General features: G+C 49.6%; 1 protein-coding gene across 4 annotated transcripts in view; it reads right to left on the reverse strand.

Annotated features, from left to right (window-relative positions):
• The window catches only part of GABBR1 (gamma-aminobutyric acid type B receptor subunit 1), a 30984-nt gene extending 9348 nt beyond the window's left edge, over window positions 1-21636 (reverse strand). Inside the window, exons 1-13 of one of the 4 annotated variants that reach the window (XM_016955120.4) lie at window positions 21303-21636; window positions 20754-20838; window positions 19847-20050; window positions 18909-19094; window positions 17540-17560; window positions 15931-16091; window positions 12332-12466; window positions 11747-11917; window positions 10550-10651; window positions 10196-10261; window positions 9545-9736; window positions 1669-1911; window positions 976-1039 (exon numbers count right to left, since the gene is read on the reverse strand). In XM_016955120.4, coding sequence (XP_016810609.1) covers window positions 976-1039; window positions 1669-1911; window positions 9545-9736; window positions 10196-10261; window positions 10550-10651; window positions 11747-11917; window positions 12332-12466; window positions 15931-16091; window positions 17540-17560; window positions 18909-19094; window positions 19847-20050; window positions 20754-20838 — 1630 coding nt within the window. In that variant the 5' untranslated portion in view covers window positions 21303-21636. Of the gene's footprint in view, window positions 1-975; window positions 1040-1668; window positions 1912-9544; window positions 9737-10195; window positions 10262-10549; window positions 10652-11746; window positions 11918-12331; window positions 12467-15930; window positions 16092-17539; window positions 17561-18908; window positions 19095-19846; window positions 20051-20753; window positions 20839-21134; window positions 21197-21302 lie in introns of those variants that run through there. The other 3 variants (XM_016955119.4, XM_016955122.4, XM_016955121.4) reach the window with 3 other exon arrangements.
• Window positions 21637-21972: the final 336 nt, after the last annotated feature.

A 21972-nucleotide genomic window follows, 5' to 3' on the forward strand; every position in this document is an offset into this window, starting at 1 on the left:
CCATTTCCTCTTGTCCTGGATACAAAGAGGAGCTGAGAGGATGTGGAGGTGGGGAGAAAGGAAGAAAGAAACTTTTCACAGGAGGCCAAGAAATAGCTCTCTTGGCCACGCCGTAAAAGACTGAGAGCCGAGTGGAGCAGAAAAATTAACTCCTAGAAGTTCTGCAAATACCTGTGTGCTAAGTTTCAAGAAAATACAATCTACAAAAGCCAAGCTATACACATTGAAGCTTTACACAGCAAGGAAATTTGGCAGATTCCCTTAAAAAAAAATAGCGGTTCTCCTAGATTCAGCTTTCTTGAGTCTAACTGACAGGTCATCAACCTCTCAACCCAAGCCACTCAAGGGGAAATTCCTGAAATTAATGGAAGCCACTGGGAAAGAGAGTAGCTGTTTTAAATTTGCATGTCTCTTTTCTTTTCTTTTTTCTTTGAGACAGAATCTTACTCTATCACCCAGGCTGGAGTGCAGTGGCGTGATCTCAGCTCACTGCAACCTCTGCCTCCTGGGTTCAAGTGATTCTCCTGCCTCAGCCTCCCAAGTAGCTGGGACTACAGGCGCCTGCCACCACACCCAGCTAATTTTTTTTTTTTTTTTTTTTTTTTTTTTTGTATTTTTGGTAGAGACAGGTTTCACCATGTTGGTCAGGCTGGTCTCAAACTCCTGACCATGATCATGATCTGCCTGCCTTGGCCTCCCAAAAGTGCTGGGATTACAGGGGTGAGCCACCACACCCAGCCTGCACACCTCTTTTCAAGAGCAAAACCAGTGCAACTCAAAGACATCAATCTTCTTGTAGTTAAGCTTATTATTATTATTATTTACAAGCTTGATGAACAGAGTTAAAAGAAAAGGGCAGAAGTTGGGAGGTGCCAGGGCAATCTTGTGATGTCTCTGGCATTCTTCCCCAGGTGGCATCCCAGCCCAGCCCCAGCCTAGCCCCCATGTCCGGTCCCCTCCTGCCCCTGTACTAACCCTGAAGCTGCTCGATAAGCGTCCATGCCATCCGAGAGCCGCTGGCATCAAACACCACATGGCCCTGAGGGAAGGAACATGTGGAGCAAGGCAAAGGAGACAAAAGCAGGAGTGAAAGAGAACATCAGGGACTCTTTAAATCCTTCTGTTTTTGATGTAATTGAGCCTCTGAATGAATGCTATTTATGGCATTTGCCTGCATATAGGACATACCCCAGATGCCCATACCCTAGATTTTAGAAACATCATTCTTTGGAGAAGGAGCTTCACTTATGAGATTTGAATGGGAAAAAATCCCCAGACAGAACACCAGCAGGCTTCTGGTTGTGTGGCCTAAGCAAGTCAGCAAATCTCTCTGGAAACTAATCTTTTCATTTTAAAAGGAATAAGAAGATGACCTTTCAGACTGTTTTGTCTTTCAAAATCCCATAGTTCTCATCTGACTCATGACTACTTGGTCTAGTTTGAAAAGAAATGAGGGGAGGGGTTTAAAAAAATGGAATACATCATTTTTTTTCCTCTAGTCTTTGATGGGTTCTTCTAATTTGAAGGTCCCTACTTCTCTGGTCGGAGACTGATTACTGCAAAGAAGTAACTGAGAAAAACAGAGAATGCATGTTTGTAGAAGGTGCCTCTTGGGAGTCTCTCTCGAGACTGGGAAGACAGGGGAGTATGAAGGAAGTTGTAACTCACAGAGACACCCTCAAAGGACGAGGAGTTCATTGCCCGGTAGATTTGGTCGGTAATGGTCTGGTTGTTGTAGTTGAAGTCCTCCAGGCGCACGCCGGAACGGCCGCCTCCTCCAGATGTCTTGTTCAGGGCCAGTGCCAAGGCCCAGATGGCATCATAGGCCAGCGGTGCCTCCTGGAAGCCTCCTGTCTCCTCAGGGTGTCTTTTCAGTCGCTTGGTTAGTTTCTCCACAAATTCCTGGGATGTCTTGGGAGGAAAAAATCATGAGGAAAGAACTGAAATGTGTGTGGGTGCGGGGGAAGGGGTGCAATCCAATTCTGACTCAAACACTTCTACTTGAATGGATGGTTTGTGTTACTGTTGTCAGATTGGATACATGTACATTCAAAATCTTTAACTATACCCATGTGTCTGCCTTAGATCGGAAGCTACTAGACTAGAGTAGGTATTAGCTGTGTCTGATGGTCTTAGTGTGTACAGTTGCTAGCTCAGAACTGCAAACAGAGAATTTTGACAAACACTCTGGATAATTAGTGGCAAAGGATGGAAGGTAGAGCAGAGTAAAGGAGGAGACATGGATATTCCAATGAAGAGCTGTGACACTGATGTTCTCTGATCCTTCTGACTTTCTTCATAGAGTTAACCCAGGATCTAACAGCTCCTACAATTCCAAAAGATTCTAGAAAAGGTGATAGCAGTCTTCTCACTCTGCTTGCCAGCCAGGAGGATATTTCTTCAGCGTGCTAACTTCTTGCCATTCTTGTGTGCTTTTGGTTCACTGCCTCTTAGAAGGCTTTCAGAAGAATGAAAACTACAGAAATACCCTTCACATTTTTGAAGTCCATTATCAATCCTACCCACACCCCTCCCAACACTCAACCTTCGTTTTCCATGAAAGCTAAAAAGAATGATAGTTCCTTTAACTCTCTCATGAACTGGGTCAAGAGACCTGACTTCATATACCTTGCAGTAACCTTGTTTGGCTAAATAACTGTAAGTAAATTACTTAACCTCTTGGAACTGCATTCTACATACTGGAGAAAATCACATCATTCCTTCCTTACCTCACAGAAACCATACAAGGAAAAGCTTAGCAACTACTTCTTGGGAAACCACAAGTAATACACAGGGGACCATACAAATAATTGTTTGGGTTTGGAATGTTTTAACACAAACGGTAATGAAAGAATAAATAGATGAATGAAGAATAAATAAATAACGTTGTTCCTCATGCCTTGCTCACTTTTCTCTCCAACTTTCTAGAGAGATAGAGAAGTGAGATACGCAAAGGGCACAGGCAAGGTACAGCAGTTGCTACTACACTGAGCTTTGAAGGAGCCTGGGCTTTGAAGATGCAATGGGCCTAGGTTCTACCCTTGAGGACAAGACCAAATCCCATGCCCTCTCTTAATCATCAGCATCTAGCACTGTGCCCAACCATAATGAAGTAACAATAAATGTCCATTGGATTAGGCCAGTGAAAATACTCTGTAAAGTATTTAATAGTAGATACGTGTCATTATACATTTGTCCAAACCCATAGAATATATAACACCAAGGGTGAACTCTAATGTAAACTATGGACTTTGGGTGATTATGATGTATCAATGTAGGTCCATCAGTTGTAACAAATGTACCACTCTGGCGGAGGATGTCGATAACGTAGAAGGCTATGCATGTGGGAAGCATATGGGAAGTTTCTGTACCTTCATCTCAATTCTGCTGGGAAACTAAAACTGCTCAAAAAAAAAAAAAAAAAAAAAAAAAAAAAAAAAAAAGGCCAGGCACCGTGGCTCACACCTTTAATCCTAGCACTTTGGGAGGCCGAGGTAGGCAGACTGCCTGAGCTCAGGAGTTAAAGACCAGCTGGGCAACAGGGTGAAACCCCATCTCTACTAAAATACAAAAAATTAGCTGGGCATGGTGGTGTGCACTTGCAGTCCCAACTACTCGGGAGGCTGAGGGCTGAGGTGAGAAAATCACTTCAACCCAGGAGGTGGAGGTTACAGTGAGCTGAGATGACGCCACTACACTCCAGCCTGGGCGACAGAGCAAGACTCCGTCTCAAAAAAAAAAAAAAAAAAGGCATTATAAAAAACAAGTCAGGCTGGGCACGGTGGCTCACACTTGTAATCTCAGCTCTTTAGGAGGCCAAGGAGGGTGGATCACCTGAGGTCAGGAATTTCAGACAGCCTGGCCAACCTGGTGAAACCCGTCTCTACTAAAAATACAAAAATTAGCTGGGTGTGTTGGTGGGCTCCCGTAATCCAAGCTACTTGGGAAGCTGAGGTAGAAGAATCGCTTGAACTCAAGAGGCAGAGGTTGCAGTGAGCGGAGATCACGCCACTGCACTTCAGCCTGGGCGATGGAGTGAGACTATGCCTTAAAAAAAAAAAAAAAGAAAAAGAAAAAAAAAAAAGGCAGCCAGGCACAGGGGGCTCACGCCTGTAATCCCAACATTTTCATTTTCAGAGGCCAAGGCAGGAGGATTCCTTGAGCCCAGGAGTTTGAGACAAGACTGGGCAAAACAGAGAGGACCCAACTCTACAAAATTTTTTTTTAAATTAGCCAGACTTGGCCCGGGCACGGAGGCTCACATCTGTAATCTCAGGACTTTGGGAGGTCAAGGCGGGCAGATCATGAAGTCAGGAGTTCAAGACCAGCCTGGCCAACATGGTGAAACCCTGTCTCTACGAAAAATACTAAAATTAGCCGGGCACGGTGGCTCACGCCTGTAATCCCAGCACTTTGGGAGGCTGAGGCGGGTGGATCACCTGAGGTCCGGAGTTCGAGACCAGCCTGAGCAACATGGAGAAACCCTGTCTCTACTAAAAATACAAAATTAGCCGGGCGTGGTGGCGCATGCCTGTAATCCCAGCTACTCCGGAGGCTGAGGCAGGAGAATGGCTTGAACCTGGGAGGCGGAGGTTGCTGTGAGCCAAGATCGCGCCATTGCACTCAAGCCTGGGCAATAAGAATGAAACTCCGTCTCAAAAAAAAAAAAAAATACAAAAATTAGCTGGGTGTGATGGTGGGCTCCCGTAATCCCAGCTACTCAGGAGGCTGAGGCAGGAGAATCGCTTGAACCCAGGAGGCGGAGGTTGCAGTGAGCCAAGATCATGCCATTGCACTCCAGCCTGGGCAACAGAGCAAGACTCCATCTCAGGAAAAAAAAAAAATTAGCCGGACTTGGCTCGGATCAGTGGCTCACGCCTGTAATCCCAGCACTTCGGGAGGCTGAGGAGGGTGAATCATGAGGTTAGGTGTTCAAGACCAACCTGACCAACATGGTGAAACCCCATGTCCACTAAAAATACAAAAACTTATCTGGGCATGGTGGCACGCACCTGTAATCCCAGCTATTCAGAAGGCTGAGGCAGGAGAATCACTTGAACCCAGGAGGCAGAGGTTGCAGTGAGCCAAGATCACACCATTGTGATCCAGCCTAGGCAACAGAGCAAGACTCTATCTCGAGAAAAAAAAAAAAAAATTAGCCAGACTAGGTGGCATATGTCTGTGATCCCAGCTTACTTGGGAGGGGCTGAGGTGGGTGGATGGCTTGAGCCCAGGAGGTCAAGGCTGCAGCGATTGCACCACTGCACTCCTGCCTGGGCAACAGAGGGATACTCTACCTCAAAAAAAAAAAAAAAAAAAAAAGGCTGGGCACGGTGGCTCACGCCTGTAATCCCAGCATTTTGGGAGGCCGAGGCGGGCGGATCACGAGGTCAGGAGATCGAGATCATCCTGGCTAACACGGTGAAACCCCGTCTCTACTAAAAAAAAAAAAAAAAAAGTCTGTTGGATAGATAAATGGATGAATTCATATTCTAATCATTTTACCTGCTATGAAATCTCAAACAAGTTATTAAACCTCACTAGTTGGTTATTCAGCTTTAAAATGAGAATAATACTATCTAAAATAGTATGAAATGAAATTAGAACATGTATAAAAATGCTGGGTATGAAGTAAGTTACATTTTCTCTGCGTGAATTTCCTTGACTCTCAACCTCATCTTTATTATTGATACTCAGATCTATAATTTCAGCCCAATATTTCAAGTCCATATTTCTTTTCTTTCTTTCTTATTTATTTATTTTTTTTTTGAGATGGAGTCTTGCTCTGTTGCCAGGCTGGAGTGCAGTAGTGCGATCTTGGCTCACTGCAACCTCTGCCTCCTGGGTTCAAGCGATTCTTGTGTCTCAGCCTCCCGAGTAGCTGGGATTACAGGCACACGACACCACACCCAGCTGATTTGTGTATTTTTAGCAGAGACGGGGTTTCACCATGTTAGCCAGGCTGGTCTTGAACTCCTGACGTTGTGATCCACCTGCCTCAGCCTCCCAAAGTGCTGGGATTATAGGCGTGAGCCACCGCGCCCAGCCTCAAGTCCATATTTCTAACTGACTCTGAGGCATTTTTAATGTATGATGAATAATCTCAAAATCAAAATATCCAAGACGAAGCTCAATTTTTTCTTACTCCCAAACAGCTCCCAGTAAATGAGACTGAAGCCTTGGAATTACATCAGACCCTTTCAAATCACTGAGTCCTCTTAACTCTTTTGTTGAAATGTTTCATTGATATCGATCCCTCCTTACACAGGATGATGATGATAATGATAACGATGATGGTGGCTAACATGTATACAGTCCTTAGTACGTATCGAGCATTCTCCTGAGGAAACTATATCACCTTATTTAATCCTCAAACAATCCAATGAGGTGTTATTATCCCCATTTTAGAGATAAGAAAACTGAGGCACAGAAAAGTTATATAACTTGCCTATAAAAAAGTTATACTATTAATGAGTAGCAGAGCTAATCCATACTCTTACCAGCCACCCTACACAGTCTCTGTACATGAGACTGCCTCTCTCTAAGAGCACCTGCACAAATAGCAGCTAGGCTAATACTTTGAGTAGTCCTTTGGCTTCAAATTGAAAGATTGGTCTATCCAATCTTCAGTTCAAGGTAAATATGGCATCCAAAAAATCACCCAGAAAGAAAGGGATTAATCTGCTCAGCACGATGCGGTCCCCTGCTCAGGTGGTCAGACCCTGTGCTCACGCCAGGTCACTACCACTAACACGCCTAACCACTGGGGGCACCACTGCTCCTGCCACCCCAAGAGTAAAGAAGAGTAGAATGCTTCCCCCTTGAGTCAGTAAAGATACAGTTATAGATTGTCGAAGAGACACTCTACTCTGCAGCTTAAGGAAATCTGAACAATAAAGACCCCTCAACCCACAGCAATTAGTTAATCAACCAAGTGCAAATTTATACCTAATTTTTTTAACAGCCTTGTCTGGCTCTCAAGAATGGATGCTTGACAGTGGGCTAAAATGTATATCTTGAGGTAGCTTTTCAGTTTGTATTGGTCCTAGGTCTGATGGGATCTCTACCCCAATCAAGATTTCCTCACAATCTTATCTCCAGGATGCCACCTCCCACATTCCCCTCTAGCCCACAGCTACATTTCTCTAAAGCCACTCTAACCCACTCTCCATTTCCACATATTGCCCCTAAAGATGTTTTCTCTAAACTAGGGTTTCTCATTCTCTGCACTATTAACATTTTGAGCAAGATAATTCTTTGTTGTCAGGGGCTGTGCTTTGTAGGATATTTAGAATCATCTTTGGCTTCTACACATTAGATATCAGGAGCATGTATCCCTCCCCATCCCCTACCCCCAACTGTAACAACCAAAAATGCCTCAATGGTGTAGCGTCTGAAAGTCTAGGGTAGTAGTTGAAAACCACTACCCTAACTAATAGTTCTCGAGGTGTGATCCCCAGACCAGTACATCTGCATCCCCAGGAACTTGCTAGAAATGTCAGTTCTCAGGCCCTAGCCCAGATCTACTGAATCAGAATTTCCAGGGGAAGAGCCTGATAACCTGTGAACTAACTACCTTTCCAGGTGGTTCTGACGGATGTTAAAGTTTGAGAACTATTGATCTAAACATAAGGCCATCCTTAGGGAATAAAAGCAATTCTGCTTCTTTTCTAAGTCTCCATGGCTCCGGCCCCCTAGGTCCAACCCTTGCTTTGATCCACTTCTATTTGTGCTGTTTGATTCATCTATAATCTCTTTCGCCCCTAACCTGTTGTTAAGACTGCTCTATCCTCTTCAGAAAATATTGGCTTCCCCACTGGCATTTTAGGCTGGTCCCACTGGAAGCCCTATGGCCTCAAAAGCAGGAACCATCTTTCTCTAGACACAAAGTCAGAAAGGGACCTTCCAAGTCTTCCCACCCCAATGCTCAGGTGTCCCTCTATGTCCCTAACCATCTCTCTGTTCCCTCTCTCTCTTTTTGTTTAGAGCTGGGGGTCTCACTATATTGCCCAGGCTGGTCTTGAACTCCTGGGCTCCAGTGATCCTCTGCCTTGGCCTCCCAAGGTGCTGGGGACTACAGGTGTGAGCCACTAGATCCAGCCAAATCCCTGTTTTCTGTCAGCCTCCTCTAGCTCCCTGCTATAAGACAGAAGCAACGATTGGCAAGTCCTGGGCTCAGGGCACCAACAAGTCTTTCTGGCTTTGGTAGCCAGTTCCAATACTTTCCCAGGTTTTATGGATGACTCACCTCTTGGGTACTCTACAGGAAAGTGATCTTCCAAAATTTTTTCATTGTATTTTTCAACTAACATACCTTAAAACATAGAGTCCATTTAGAATGTCCCAAAACAGTGTGTATCATCAGAGTCCATGTGGCAGCAGATCTTTCATCACAACACACCACCAGAGCCAACTTCCTAAATCTTATTTCTCCTTTGCTCAGCAACTGCCAGTAGCTAAACAGTGTTAGCAGATAAAAGTACAAACTTTTTAGTCAGGCTTCATGGTTTTCCATGGGAAGTGATGAGGCAGAGCAGTTTGGAGTCAGATTTAACTAGGATTCAATTCCAGCTGGACTGCTGAGTAGCTGCATGACCTGGGACAAGTCATTAAACCACTCTGAGTCTCATTTTCCTGGTCTACAAAATGTAGATAAGTCCACATCAGAGTTTTGCTGTTAGGATCCCTGAAATCATGAATCTAAGTACCACATAAATGCCACTGTTAGTAAAACTTTTTAAATCAAGCTATTTTGGGGCTTTACAACCATTAACTCACCCCTAACATGCTCTCCAAAGCAGGTACACACTTGGTGTAATAAGCAGACACATAGGTGGCCGTATCGAGCTTACCCAAAATTCCTGTACTCTTTACGATGTAGTGCTGAGCAACAAAGAAGCTTCTTCCCCTACGCCCACACCCACACTCACTTCTGCCCCTCAGCTGCAGGGCTGCCCCAGCCCTCTCAAATCAGAGAATGCGCCTCCTCGCTCCAAGTCTGTCATTAACCAGCTGTCTGGGGCTAAATGATTTCAAAAGCCCCTTCTCCACATAAAATTCTAAAAAAAGAATCATTAAAAAAAGCAACAGGATCCAAGCTAATTGCATATCAATCATGAGTGAATATTAAGCAACTCTAAAATACTAACATAAGTCACCAAGAAAATGAAATGCAATTCTGCCCAGACACAGTGCTCCTGTAAAGGTGTGCTTGCGTATACAAGCATCCATATTATCATTAACGCCGGTTCCTCCTGACTTCTCACCAACTGCTCCTCATCTCCATGGTAACAGCCCTTCCACTCATCAGGAACCTACTGAACATACAACTCTATCGTTTTTTTTTCTCTCTCTACCCAAGGAAGTCAGAGCAAAGGTAGGATCCACAGGAAACATAATGCAGACAAGTTCAGGGTGGGCACAGCCCCCTCTTCTCCTTTATATCCAAATTCCGCACCCTCTCCCTGCCACTCTTTCCCCTGCAAGGCCCCCTCAGTCCTCTCCTCCCTCCCAGGTGCCAGCCTGCAAGTCCCCACACTCTCACCATGTTGGAAATGCTGCGGGTATTGGCAGGATTCAGCATGACAATCTCAGTTGTGATGTGGCCCTCCACCGCCTCAGTCATCTCATCCACTGTGCAGTTGATAGAAGGGTCGTAGATCTTGAACCAATTGTCAGCATACCACCCAATGAGGAACCAGACGTACTTCTTCCCAAAGAGACGCTCCTTGTACACCTGAATACAGAGGAGAATGGCTGAGTTTTTGTTTGCTCATTTGTTTGTTTTTGTCTTATCTCACTTGATACTATTTAGCCTCTTGGGAATCAGGGAAGAGCAGTAGAACTAAAAAGAGAATTCTACAAGTCTTGGGGATAGTAGGAAAGGCTGACAATTCTTCCTTCTAAGTTTCTCCCCAGCCCCTATATTTCTGAGTGGCCTTTTCCAGCCAGTCAGGACAGATGGAATTCATGGGCTTCTCAGGAAACACAAAGCAGTAGAAAAATGAGATCTGAAGAAAGTATCATGTGTGTGCAGACAAGGGATGCAGTCAGAGCCAACAGACAGAGACATCCTATGAATCGTCACCTCAGATCATATGCTATCAACTCAGGCACAGATGCCAAGAGGAGGCCCCACAAGAAAACCAAGGGAAACTCCCACCCAGTGCCCCTCCCTCTTCAGATCCAACTCCACCTCACAAAAAACTTTCCGGGCTTCAGTCTCATAGAAAAGTCCCACGATGATTCGGGCATCCTGGCGCTACAGAACAGAGAAAGAAACAGCTCCTGAGGGATGCCCGGGAATGCCTGAGGGGCTAAGCCAGACGTCTTCACAGCTTTGATTTCCCATCCCAAAGTGCTTAGTGCAGGGTAACGCTCAACGTATAGTGAATAAACATCAACTGGAAGATGGAGCTAAACTTCCCCAGGAGATGCTATTGCCTCAGAGAATCAAAACCTGCCCCCGCCTGGCTTTCCTCTCCAACCAGTCACTGTCCCCCAGCTTGGTCCCTCCGTAAACAGAGCCCACCACTCCCAGCCATCTGACCTTCAGGTTTTTGACGGGCACAGCTGGATCTGAGAAGAAACTCTGGCGGAAAGTAATCTCAATTCCAGCCTCCTTCACTCGTTCCTCCAGGTCGTCCAGAGTCTTGGGTGGGAATAAAAAACAAGTTGGAAAAACACAGGGTGCATGAGGGAATAAAGACCAGAAAGGTTAACTGGGGATTTCAGAGCAATACTCAGATAGAGCAAAGAAGCAGCCATTCTGAACCTTCCTTCAACAGCTTCTGTCCCTGAAGTGAGGAGTTCGGGAAGGCATCTGGTCTTAGGATGTGGATTCCAAGTGGGAAGGTGAATGGTGAGCCCCTGCTGAGGCTCTGTGTGGGGGAAGTCACACCATTCACCCACTCCTACCACTGAAGGCAAAGATGGGGGAAAGAAACATAAAGGAACCAGGAAAAGACAAGGCAAGGACTGGGACAGACAGCATGATGTCAACCTCAAGAGGCAAATGGGCAGACAAAGGATCAGAGAAGAATGGTCTGAATCAGAGTGAAAGCGGGGGAGGATTAAAGGGCCACTGAACACAGTGGATAGAAGACCCAAAGAATAGAATAAAAGGGAGGGAGCAGACTGCCTTCTTCAGATGTAGAGCCTGTATTTCCTCTCTACCTCCCCAAATCTCCCTCTTCCCCCTCAACCTCTCCTTGTCTGTCGGCTTCTCTCTCTTAGTACCAACTACCAGATCCATGCAGCTGTCTTTCTGCCCCTCTCTCTCCTCTCCCTCATTCCTCTCTCTCTCTCTCTTTCCTCTCCCTCTCTCCTCTCTAATCCACTGGCTCCATCCCCTCTGTTCCCATTCGCACCCACCCACCACCCCCCTTGAAAGCCTCTGGAATCTGCTGCCTTCCTGGATTCCTATCTCATCTTCGCTCCCATCTCTTGCCCCCACTTTGGATTGAACCTACTTTAACAGAACTGAGTCATTCTGGGTCTATATGTCTGGGGAACAGGGCATCAAACAGGGGGAAAAAATCATAAAATCATAAAGACAGAGAGGATCCCATAAACTCAACTCATTCTTTCCCCTGGCTACAGAAAGAACTGCACTTAATCCACATGGAATGCATTCTCTTTTAATGAAGAATCAAGTTCTTGCCCCTAAAAGTGACTCTCACGTCACATCTCCTGGCGCTGGAATTTGAGCTTATGTCCCTTTACCCCTTGCCCAACCCCTCCTCACCGAAGTGAAGACCTCAGTGGTCTGCTGGATGGTAGCAATCTTCTTCCAGCCCCACTTTTCAAAGAGTTTCACGCGGGTAGGGTTGTGGAGTGTGGCTGATGGGTGCGTTCGGAAGAAAGTGGGGAAACGCTGCCGGTTTGACAGGGCTGGTGAGCTGGAGCCATAGGAAAGCTGTGGGGCAGGGAGAGTGAGTGCAACAGGGTCTGTTCACTGAGGACACCAAGAGTGGCCAAGAGTTCCTTTAACCCTCTTCCTGCCTTCGGGTTTCTCTTCCTTACTCTCTCCAAACCTCCCCACCTCTGGTCTGTCTAAGGAAAAGAGATTCTCAAAGGCCCACACACCCCTCACAACCGGGATGCTCTTTCACTGATCTAATTTCAATTCCTTCTGAAGAAGGAGGTCAGCTGCAGCACTGTCAGGCCACTGTTGCTAGGAGGCTGCCTAGCTCAGGTCTGCAGAGGACTCTGAATCTTAGTAGCAGGTCCTCCACACTCCTTTTCAATACAAACCCACAATCGCCATCGTCCCTTCAGTAGAGCTCAAAAGGGAATGACCCCATCTTCTGACCTCCATAGCCCTGCTTACCACAATGAGGTTCCACATCCTAGCAGCCTCAGCCACCAGCGTGGAGACAGAGCTGCAGCCAGGCATAAGGATGATCTTGATAGGGTCGTTGTAGAGCAGCTCATATAGGTACTTGGTGGCTTGGCCTGGATCACACTGAAAGACAAGAGGAGATGAGGGCAAGCTCTCCTGGGGCCCCTCCCCTGTCTGCAATTCCTACTCTTATCTTTCTTGAACAAATTAGTTCCTTTCTCAATTACTCACTTTCATCATTAATTACCATTTTCTTCTCCTTTCTGGCATCTCTTCCTGTCAAGTGCCTTTTTTCTCCTCTTTCATTAAACTTCCTTCTCTGTCTTCCATCTGGAGCCTTACCCATCACCTCTCCTGCACACCCCTCCTTTGGTATTAATGAACATACCACCTTACCTCCTTTCAGCTCACCCTCAGACATCCCCCTTCCCTCTGTCACCAAGCCCTTTACCCCATGTTTCTATGCTTCAAACACCAGTGGGTGGAAGAAGAGTCAGTAGGAATATGGTAAACTCTTTCCACATCCCCAGATAGCTTGCTCAAAGCCATATTATGAAAATTCCTTCCTCACCTCTGCAAACCCCTTCTCCCCACCTTCCATTTGTTTCCTCCCTCTTCTCTTTTCAGAGCTAGTGATAAGTAAAGAGAGAACAGGAACAAGACCAGTAGGGGGTCCCGCTCAGTGATCCATCCCTCCTGCTGGGCGCTGACATTTGACAGGTCCATTAGAAAAAAAGACACTGGGGGGTGGAAGTGGGGAAGAATGTAGGATGAGGAAAGAACAGACAGAATGAATAGAATGGAACTCTCAAGAAACCAGACAATTTGAGAGGTGCCTTAAAGAGAGGCTTGGAGCTAGGGAAAGTAAACAAGCAGAAAGCTGGAGAAGAAAGGAAGCTTGGGAGGAGGGGAAATGGGGGAGGAAGAGCCAGCCTTGGGTCTCCCACTGCCTGTTCCCCTCCCACTGATATATGACATTTCAGAAGCTGCTGGAACCCCAATGCATGTGAAGACGAAATGGCAGCCAGTGGGGAGCCAGGGCAGAGGGGACACAGACGGGGGCTCAGGGGACTAAGGAGGGTGAAATGTTGCCGGGAGGGGAGGATAAGTAGAAAGGAAATAAAGAAAGCACTCTGGAGCCTGCTTCCCTCCCACTGAGGCCTGACATTTGGGACACGGTGGGAAGTTGGAGAAGGGGGAGCCAGGGGAAGCTGTTGGAATCTGAAGAACCAGCACTCACTGAGAATTCTCTGTTGCCCACCCTACCCTCACTCTGGCCAAGGGCAGTGCTCAACAACATTGGAAGGTTTTCTCTTTATGCCTCCCACTAGGGCAACTTTGTAAATCTTTACCATTCTCAGGACCCACCTTCCTGCACTCTCCCCACATCTATTACTCCAGATCCTGCTCCCAGCTTCTCCCACAGCCCCTCAGTGCCCCTCCACTTCTCTAAAGACAGGGTTAATAGGAACAATGAGGACATACAAGAACATATAAGATACATATCAACAGGGCAAGGCATGCCCCCCATTTTGTTTCCTGATTTCTTATCTACCTTTTCTTGCAACCCTTTCCCTCTTCCACACACTATTCATCACTGCAGATTCTCTCCACCACGTGATTCTTTCCCCCTCCCCAATAGATTTCCTTAGAGTCTCCTCCCTCTCTTTGCTCTTGCAAGGATCTGGATTTGCAGGCAGGAAACCGACTCATTCCAATTGACACATTCTGGTTCTTCTGCCTTCCCATCCCACCCCACTTGATGCCTCTGATATGTTCTCCAGTTCCCTTCTCCCAGGTCCCGCGTCTGCTCCCCGCCACCTCCAGGGAATCACCTGTCATGGTGGATGAATTTGAGCTCACAGCCAGGCCTCCCCTATCTCCTGTGATCCCCTATCATAAAGCCTGCACCCATCTCTCCCTGTCATTTTCTTCACACTCCACTCCCCAAAACCAATGATCTCTCTGACTGTCCCAAGTCTGACCCTCTACCAGATCCGATCCTCTACTTCTCTTCCTGCCTCCCGTACCCTAATACCTATTATTTTCCTGTACCCTGCTGCTCTTCCCATAGGCATTCTGGGGTTAGCTTACAGCTCAGGAATCCACCAAGATAGGATGTCTATTAGTAAAAATACAGATAAATACTTGGGATTCATCCCTGACCAAGGAGCTAGAATCTGTATTTTTAACAAACTCCTCTGGTGATTCTTATGTACACTGAAGGCTGAGAACCACGAGAAAGTAACAGTCAAAAAGGATTTTAAGTTCTCTCGCCAAGCTCCTGATAATCCTTGTGCTCTCTTCTCTTCAAGCACCCTACCTTCAACCTCACTTCTGTCCCCTCACACACCTATCCCAGACACACACCTATTTCTAGGTGTATAGTGATGTTCTAAAAATGAATATAAATCCTTGGATCACCCCAAGGTTGATATTTGGTAAGATCACCAAATTCTCACCTTGTGTACTCTATTTCACCCTAACCCAATTCCTTAAGTCTCTGGGGCCACATGTCAGTGAAGATAAATTTGAGATCTTAAATCTCCTTCCCTGTGTCACATCCTTCCCCGCACCCCCAATTATTCATGTAGGGGAGAGGGGTGGGAAAAAAAACCTCATTATAAGCTATCCCCTAATACCCCTGGACCCAAATTTGCTTACCTTCTCTCTCTCCCTCAACTCACCTCCCTAATCCCTACATCCCATTTCCCTTCTCACATCCTAGAGGCCACAATGCTATAAGGGAAGGGAAGGTCAGGACCCAAGTTCCATAAGGTGCCCCAAGATCTCTCATTATCCCCACGCTACCTCCTTGCCCCTCTCCCCCACTGCCATTCTTTTCTGTTCTCTTCTCCCTGTATATTGACTCTTCTTCATCCCCATGCTATTGTGGGGGTTCCCATGTGGATCCCCGATCCAATTCATTTTCCCAGTGCCTCTGCCCACCTCTTGATCATTAGCCTTCCCCAATCACCATATGCCATCTATCCCACAGTCTGGGAATGCTCAACAGGGTTGGGAATAGAAGGATGAGAAGGAGTCAGGTAGGGCTCACCACTACCTTGCTGTTTTGTTACGATAAATAAACTAGAGCTCTCAAGTCTCTCAAAATTTTCCTCATTCTGTCCCTATTCCTCCCAGCTCCAACCTACGCCAAGATTTTACCTTGTTACCATGGTAAATGTAAACCCCCAATCCAGCTCCCCACCTCTGACATTCCCTCCACCCCCAACCCATTCCAGGGTTAGTTTACTCCCTCAGAGGATCAGTGTCTCCTAATACCTTAAATCCACCACCAGTTTCTCCAAACCCCGACACTTCTGCGAGACTCCCGCAGCGGGGCAGAAGGGTCTGCCTTGCAGCATGCTTAACCATCTTGAGCCCCTAGACCCTCATCTTGGACCTCCAGCCCCTGCGACTCTCCCCAAGCTCCTGCACCCCCAGCCCATCTCCTGCCAGTCACACAAGGGAGGGGTCTGCCTCGCATTCCCAGAGACGACTCAGACAGATGGGGGCGCGTGCAGCTGGCTGGCCCCCTGCCCCGCAAGCCCCCACCTCCCACCCACCCCCATGTCCAGGGCTACCTTGCTGTCGTGGTGGATGAGCTTGAGCTCATAGTCCGGCAGGATGTCCCTGCGGCTATTCACGTCCTCCAGCGCCATCTCCACCGCGGGCTGGCAGGCCTGGCCCCCTGGCCAGCCCCCGCTCATGGGAAACAGTGCCCCGATGTACACTGCGCGCCGTTCTGAGGAGGGGTGCGGGGGGACCCGCGGGTGAGGCCGCGGGAGATGGGGGGAGTGGGAGGCCCACACCGGAGCCACCCCTGCCGCCATCACAACCAGAAGCGGCAGTGGCCACCCCACCCGGGCAAAAGGGGCCCCGGGCCCCATGGCGTGGGGGGCAGGGGTAGCTGTTGGGGAGCGTTAGGAGCTCAGGGGGGACACTTTTCCTGGGGAGGGCTGCTGAGAGGGTGCCGGAGAGGCGCCTCCATCCCTGGTTTTGTGGGGAGGAGGGGGCGAGGGCCCCGGAGAAGCAGGGAAGGTTGGCTTCCTACGGCCCCCGCGGCTCTCGCCACCGTCGCCGCCACCGCGGACTCTCCTCGCGGACTGACTGACCGACGGAGGGGAGGAGGAGGAGCAGGAGGGAGATGTGGGGCTGGGAGGGGGCTCTGACGTCACGGGCGGCGCGCGGCAGCGGGGGGTGGGGGGGCGGGCGGGAGCTGGGGAGGCAGGAAGGGGGCGGGGAGGGAAGCGAGCGCCGAGGTGGGAGCGACAGTCGGAGGGGCGGGGAGGGGAGGGGAGGGGAGGAGGGGATGCAACCTCGAGGAGGAAAGGAACGAAAGAGGAAGGGAGGGATCTCACTTAAGGGGACCCGAGGGGAGGAGAAATGGGGACGGGGCGTGCCAGGAGGGCGGGGTGGGCGGAGGGAGCCGCGGGAGGCTGAAGCACGGAGGAACCAGGGTAGGAAGGGAAGGATGCGAGTGGGACGGGAGAGAAACGGGGCTGGCGCCTGAGGTCTGAAGTGGGAGTATGAGTCGATACAGTGAAGCACTGAGGATGTGGGGGAGAGGAAACGGTTTTGGAGGGAACGAGTTGGGTACGGAAGGGAGGCTGGTTTGAGGGAGTGGTGGGGTCGTGGAAGGGAGCCTGGGGCTGGGTAGACAAAAGCCTAAGAAAGCGAGACAGGACATGGAATTGAGAAAAGACGAGGGAAGGGGTACACGGAAGGAAAAGATGTGGGGAAGAGCGCGAGAGGCCTGGCCAGGGTTGGGATGGGTGGGACAGGCTGAGAAAGTCCATTAGGTGAAATCCTAGGAGGCAGCAGGCTGGAAAAGGTTCCAGCGAAGGTCGCAAGGAACCCCACAGGGGAAAACGTGGTGGGAGCTCAGGGTCTCCCAGCACCCTGCCGCCCTCTGCTGGACTCTGCCTGACGCCGGCGAGGCTCAGTCTGGGAGGAGGTGGAGCCCAGGGAAGTGTAGCCAAGCAGGGACAAGGAGAGACCGCAGCCTCGTGGAAAACCGGGACTGGAGGCAGGAAACAGGTAGGGAGGGAAGGGGGTGGCCGCAAACTGGGGTGGGTTGGGGAAGGTGCGAAAGGACGACCCGTAGCCTAAGGGCAGAATTTCAGGGGGGTGGAGGGTGCAGAGTGAAGGGGAGGGCATTGCAGTGCGCGCGGTAAGGGTTTCTCATCTCACCTGAGTGTGGCGTTCGATTCACTGGCAGCAGGAAAGACGGGGATCAGAGAAGAGTTACCACTGGCGCCCAGCTTCCCTGGCCTGATCCCCAGCCCCCTCCCACACCTGTCCATGCTGAAGACCGGGGAGAGCAGAAGCCTGCGTTTCTGAGGGGAGGGTGCCTGGGGATAAGAACAAGGTGGGTCTGGGGGTAAGGGGGTCAGAACTTATTTTCTTCTTCGATTTTTCATAGGACAACAGAATTTGAGACGGGAATGCCAATAGCTAAGTTTGGGGCAGATCTTGGTTCTGTGGTGCCTGAATATTACAAAATTGGGAGTCTTTAAGAAAAAAATTACACATACAATTGGCTTTAAGCAATTGCTGTTAAAATCTTATTTCTGCAATTTTTACAAAAGCCTGTTACCATATGAACACATGTCCATCGAGCCCTCTATATCATTAGAGCACAGGAAGAGGGCCCTGTAGGTGAGGAACCTTGAAGTCTAAGTTTCAGTAGTGTCATAAGTCCACCCCTGGATGGGACTCTCAATTTCCAGAATAAAATGGTAAACTAGAAGCAGAATAACTGAGTTATGTGAGGAAAGTAAAGCCCAAGGATCTTGAAAGAATCTACCAGGGTAGAGGAAGTATGAGGCATAGAAATGGGATGACTGCATCCCAGGAGAGAAGATGGCAGAGAGTTCGGGTGCCTAGAAAAGGGAGAGTTTGTAAAATTACGTGGCAAAAAAAAAAAAAAAGTAGACAGACACAACACTGATTCCCTTAGGGAATAATGGAGGTTGTCTAGGAAGTACAGAAAAGGACTGTCTTCTTCCCACCCCATCCCTGAGTTGTTCTTCATCTTCTGATAATGCCGCCTCCAATTTTAAGTCTTTTACCCTAATATGTTTCCACCCCCAGAGCTCCCCTTCTCAATTTTTCTTAGTAGAATGTTTGATTTATTTCTGAGTCTTTACAATAAATCAATTATATAAGGAATGGTGAGGGACGAATTCTAGAAGAGGGTGATGCATGGAAATTTCTAAGTTTAGAGAAAGGGAAAATTGGAGTATTTAAACCTGAAGAAGGTGAGAGAGGTGAGATTCATAAAGGAAAAGAGAAAACGTGAGGTCTAAGAATTGGGAGCAGGAAGAAGATTTTTTTAAAAGGTAAAGGAAGGAAGCCCCCAACCTACAGAGGATACCGGGGACTGCAAGAGGAAGTTTGAGGCAGGTGATGGAGGAAAAAGGGACTTTCATCTCCCCTTTCCAATGTCCTCCCCCACATTTTTATAGCTCCCCATTCTTTCCCATTATCCATTCCCACCCCACTCCCATCCTCACACAAGCGTCCTCATCAGCTGCATGCAGGCAGCTGTTCCCCTCACCCTGGCAGTGGGGCTTGGGGGTGCTCCACTGGCCCTGACTACAGATGCTCCGGGAGCTGCCCACCAGATGGAAGTCGGGGTCACACCGGAAATCCACCCGGGCTCCGTCCAGAGCTGGGAGGTCCCCACCCGTCAGGAAAACTTTCCCATTTTCCAGGGTCAAATAAGACTTGGAGCAGATTCGGACTGTGGAGAGATAGGAAAATAAGAAGAGAGGCGAGTTGAAGAAGGCTCTTTCCCTTTAAAGAGCAGGGGACTCAGGTGCAGGTTTGGGTCCACAAGCATCCTGCTCTAAAGAAAATCACATGTGAAAAGGATTTGCCTACCTATCTTCCAATCCTCCCTTACCTCTGCAAGCATCCACACATTCCCAAAAGAAAAAAAAAATTACCATTGTAGGAACCCAAGATGGGGCTATAAGCACACAAAATGGGATCTCTTCAAAGTCAGCTACAGTGGGCGGTTCTCTGGCTTTGAAATATGTAGATGTATATAACTTTGGATGCACAATCAGATTTGCTTTTCTTATTATAGTTGGCTTCTATTAATATTAAACTGGCTTTTGTTTCTTGGGCATATGGTCTCTGGGTTGGTGACAGAGGTATTCAAAAATGTGATGAAATCATTTTAGAATTTTTTTGTCATCATCTGCCACTAATGATCCTCAAAGAGAATAACTGACAAGATGAATTATCAATGTTATAGGCCAATGATCAGTGGCCTAATGAAGGGAGGATGAAATGAACTGTGCAGGCTGCTAGCTCTACTACCTCCAACCGCACAGAGCAAAATTGCTCTTATGTAGTAGTCATTCAATAAATGTATTTGTGAATTTTGGTATACTGTATTTAAAGTGCTGACTTGCAAGCAGTAATGCTAAGTTTGCCGCAGGAAAAGGAATAGTCTTGAAGAGGGGAGGGGCTTCCGAGGCTACTCACCACAGCGGCTGGGTGTGTCCATATCTGTCCAGGAGCCGTTGGCCAGGCACTTGCGGACCTTGGGCCCCACCACCTCGCGCTCCCCCCGGCACACATACTCAATCTCATAGTCCACTGGCAGGAAGTTGATAGCCTTCACCTGGTCCCGAGTCAGGCCCCGGTACCTGATGCCCCCTTCCCAGGGCGGGTGTATGATCTGGCAACCTAAGGGGTGAGTCGGGGAGGCATACAGAGAGGAATGGTGGGAAAGAGGAAAAGGCAGGCTCCCCAGTGGGAGGAAGGGGAGAGTAGGGCGTGGTCTGTGGGCAGGCTGGGGACAGAGGAAGAGGGATGGGGCACTAGAGGGTGGGAGTGGGGACAGGTACAGATCCCCTGGCTAAAGGACAGAGAGTAAAGGGCCAGGGTTAAAGCTGATGAGAGAACCCACAAGTGGGGAGGGAAGGGTGCTGGGTGGAGGTAAGAAAGAAAAGTAATTAAGAAATCATGAAGGGTATGATATGTGGGTGGAGCTTTTCTTTAAAAAAAAAAAAAGGCTAAATGAGGATATTAGAGTTGAATTAGGATAGGAGGATAGGGAGGCTAATAAGATCATCTGGACAGCAAAGTGGGACCAAGAAAAGGGAGTAATTGAGGTAGTAATGTGGGGCTGGGAAAGGGGATTGAGGCGGAGAAAATGCACAGAAAGGTGGTATAGTGTAGCAATGTGGGCAGAGAAAAGAGGTGCTGGATAGTAACGTGGGGTGACAGAAGGAGGTCAGCAGTAGTAAAGTCGGGCCGAGCAGAAGGGGTTGCCAGACCGGGATGATATGTGGGACTGATGGGATAGTGATGAGGACCAGAAATGAGGAGATGCAGGGAAAGGGAAGTGGGGCGAAGGAGGGCCCGAGGTCGTCGAAGAAGGATGCACCTTCTGAGGTGGCGTTGGGGGTCTGCGCCCCGCCCGCGCCCGGGGGGCGGAGGAAGAGTGGCGCCAGTAGCAGCAGCAGCAACATCTAAGTGAGAGGCGGCCATGAGGACTGGACCGAGCCCCGCCGGCGCGGCCCGCACCCGGAGACTACTCGACCTCTTGCCGGTTGCCTCGCAGGCTCCGACCGGGCTCAGCCTGGGGACCAAGAGAGCGCCCCGCGGAGGAGGCGGGGGCGGAGCCCCGCGCGGGGTGGGGGGAGAGGAGGAGAGAAAGCCTGTCCCCACCCTCCTCCTGCCTCCCTCGGCCCCCAACCCTCCCGGGACTCCACCTCTCACCACCTCCTCTCCCCCGGCCCCCGCGGCTCGCAGAAGCCTGGCTTACCCACGCTCCCGGCATCGGCCGCCTCAGCGCTCCCCGATTCCATCCCCGCGGTTCCTCCTCTCCCCCAGCCCCGCTTCCCCCAGCTGGGCCCTGCGCCCACTGCCCCCTCCCCCACCACGCCGCGCGCCCCCTCTCCGAGCCCTGCTAACCCGGGGCCCTGGCTCTTACCTCGGCGCGCGGGCCCGGCTCCCCGGCTCTCCCCGGGCCTCAAGGCCCCAGGCCCGGCCGCTCCTCCCCGCTCCCCCCTCCCTTCTCCTCCACCTTTCTCCTCCTCCCGTCCCTCCTCCCCTCGAATCCAGGCTCCAGCCTGGCCAGGGTCTCTCCCCTCCTCTCTCGCTTCCCCCAAACCCCACCCCTGTCTCTTCTTCCCCGGGGCGGCGGCAGCCACGGGAGCGGGGAGCGGGGAGCCGGGAGGGAAGGAGGCGGCGCCGGGGACCGGGGAGAGCTCCCGGGCGGAGGGAAGAAGGAGGGTGCAAGGGAAGGCAGGGCGGGGGGGAGAGAGGGGAAGACCGGGGAGAGGGCGCCTCCCACAACCCGAGCCCCGGGAGCCGCCCCGGATCCCAGCCCCGCCCTGGACCGCCCACAGCGCGGTGGGGCGGGCGGTGGAGAGGCGCGGGGCTGAGAGGTGGGGGAGAGGGAGGTGCACTGGTGCACACGCACTCGTCGGCGGGCACCGGTCACTGCCGAGGGACCTGCGGGCCAAACAACTGGAAGCTGGGGTGGGGGAGAGGGAACCCGAGCCAAAGGCAGAGGAGCTGGCGCTGAGACAGGGAGTCTGGGATGAAGGTGGAGAAGGACGGCTGCACAAAGAGAAGGCAGCCCTGGATCCGGGTGAGAG

The sequence above is a fragment of the Pan troglodytes genome, chromosome 5, assembly GCF_028858775.2.
Source record: "Pan troglodytes isolate AG18354 chromosome 5, NHGRI_mPanTro3-v2.0_pri, whole genome shotgun sequence".
Classification (NCBI taxonomy): Eukaryota; Metazoa; Chordata; class Mammalia; order Primates; family Hominidae; genus Pan; species Pan troglodytes.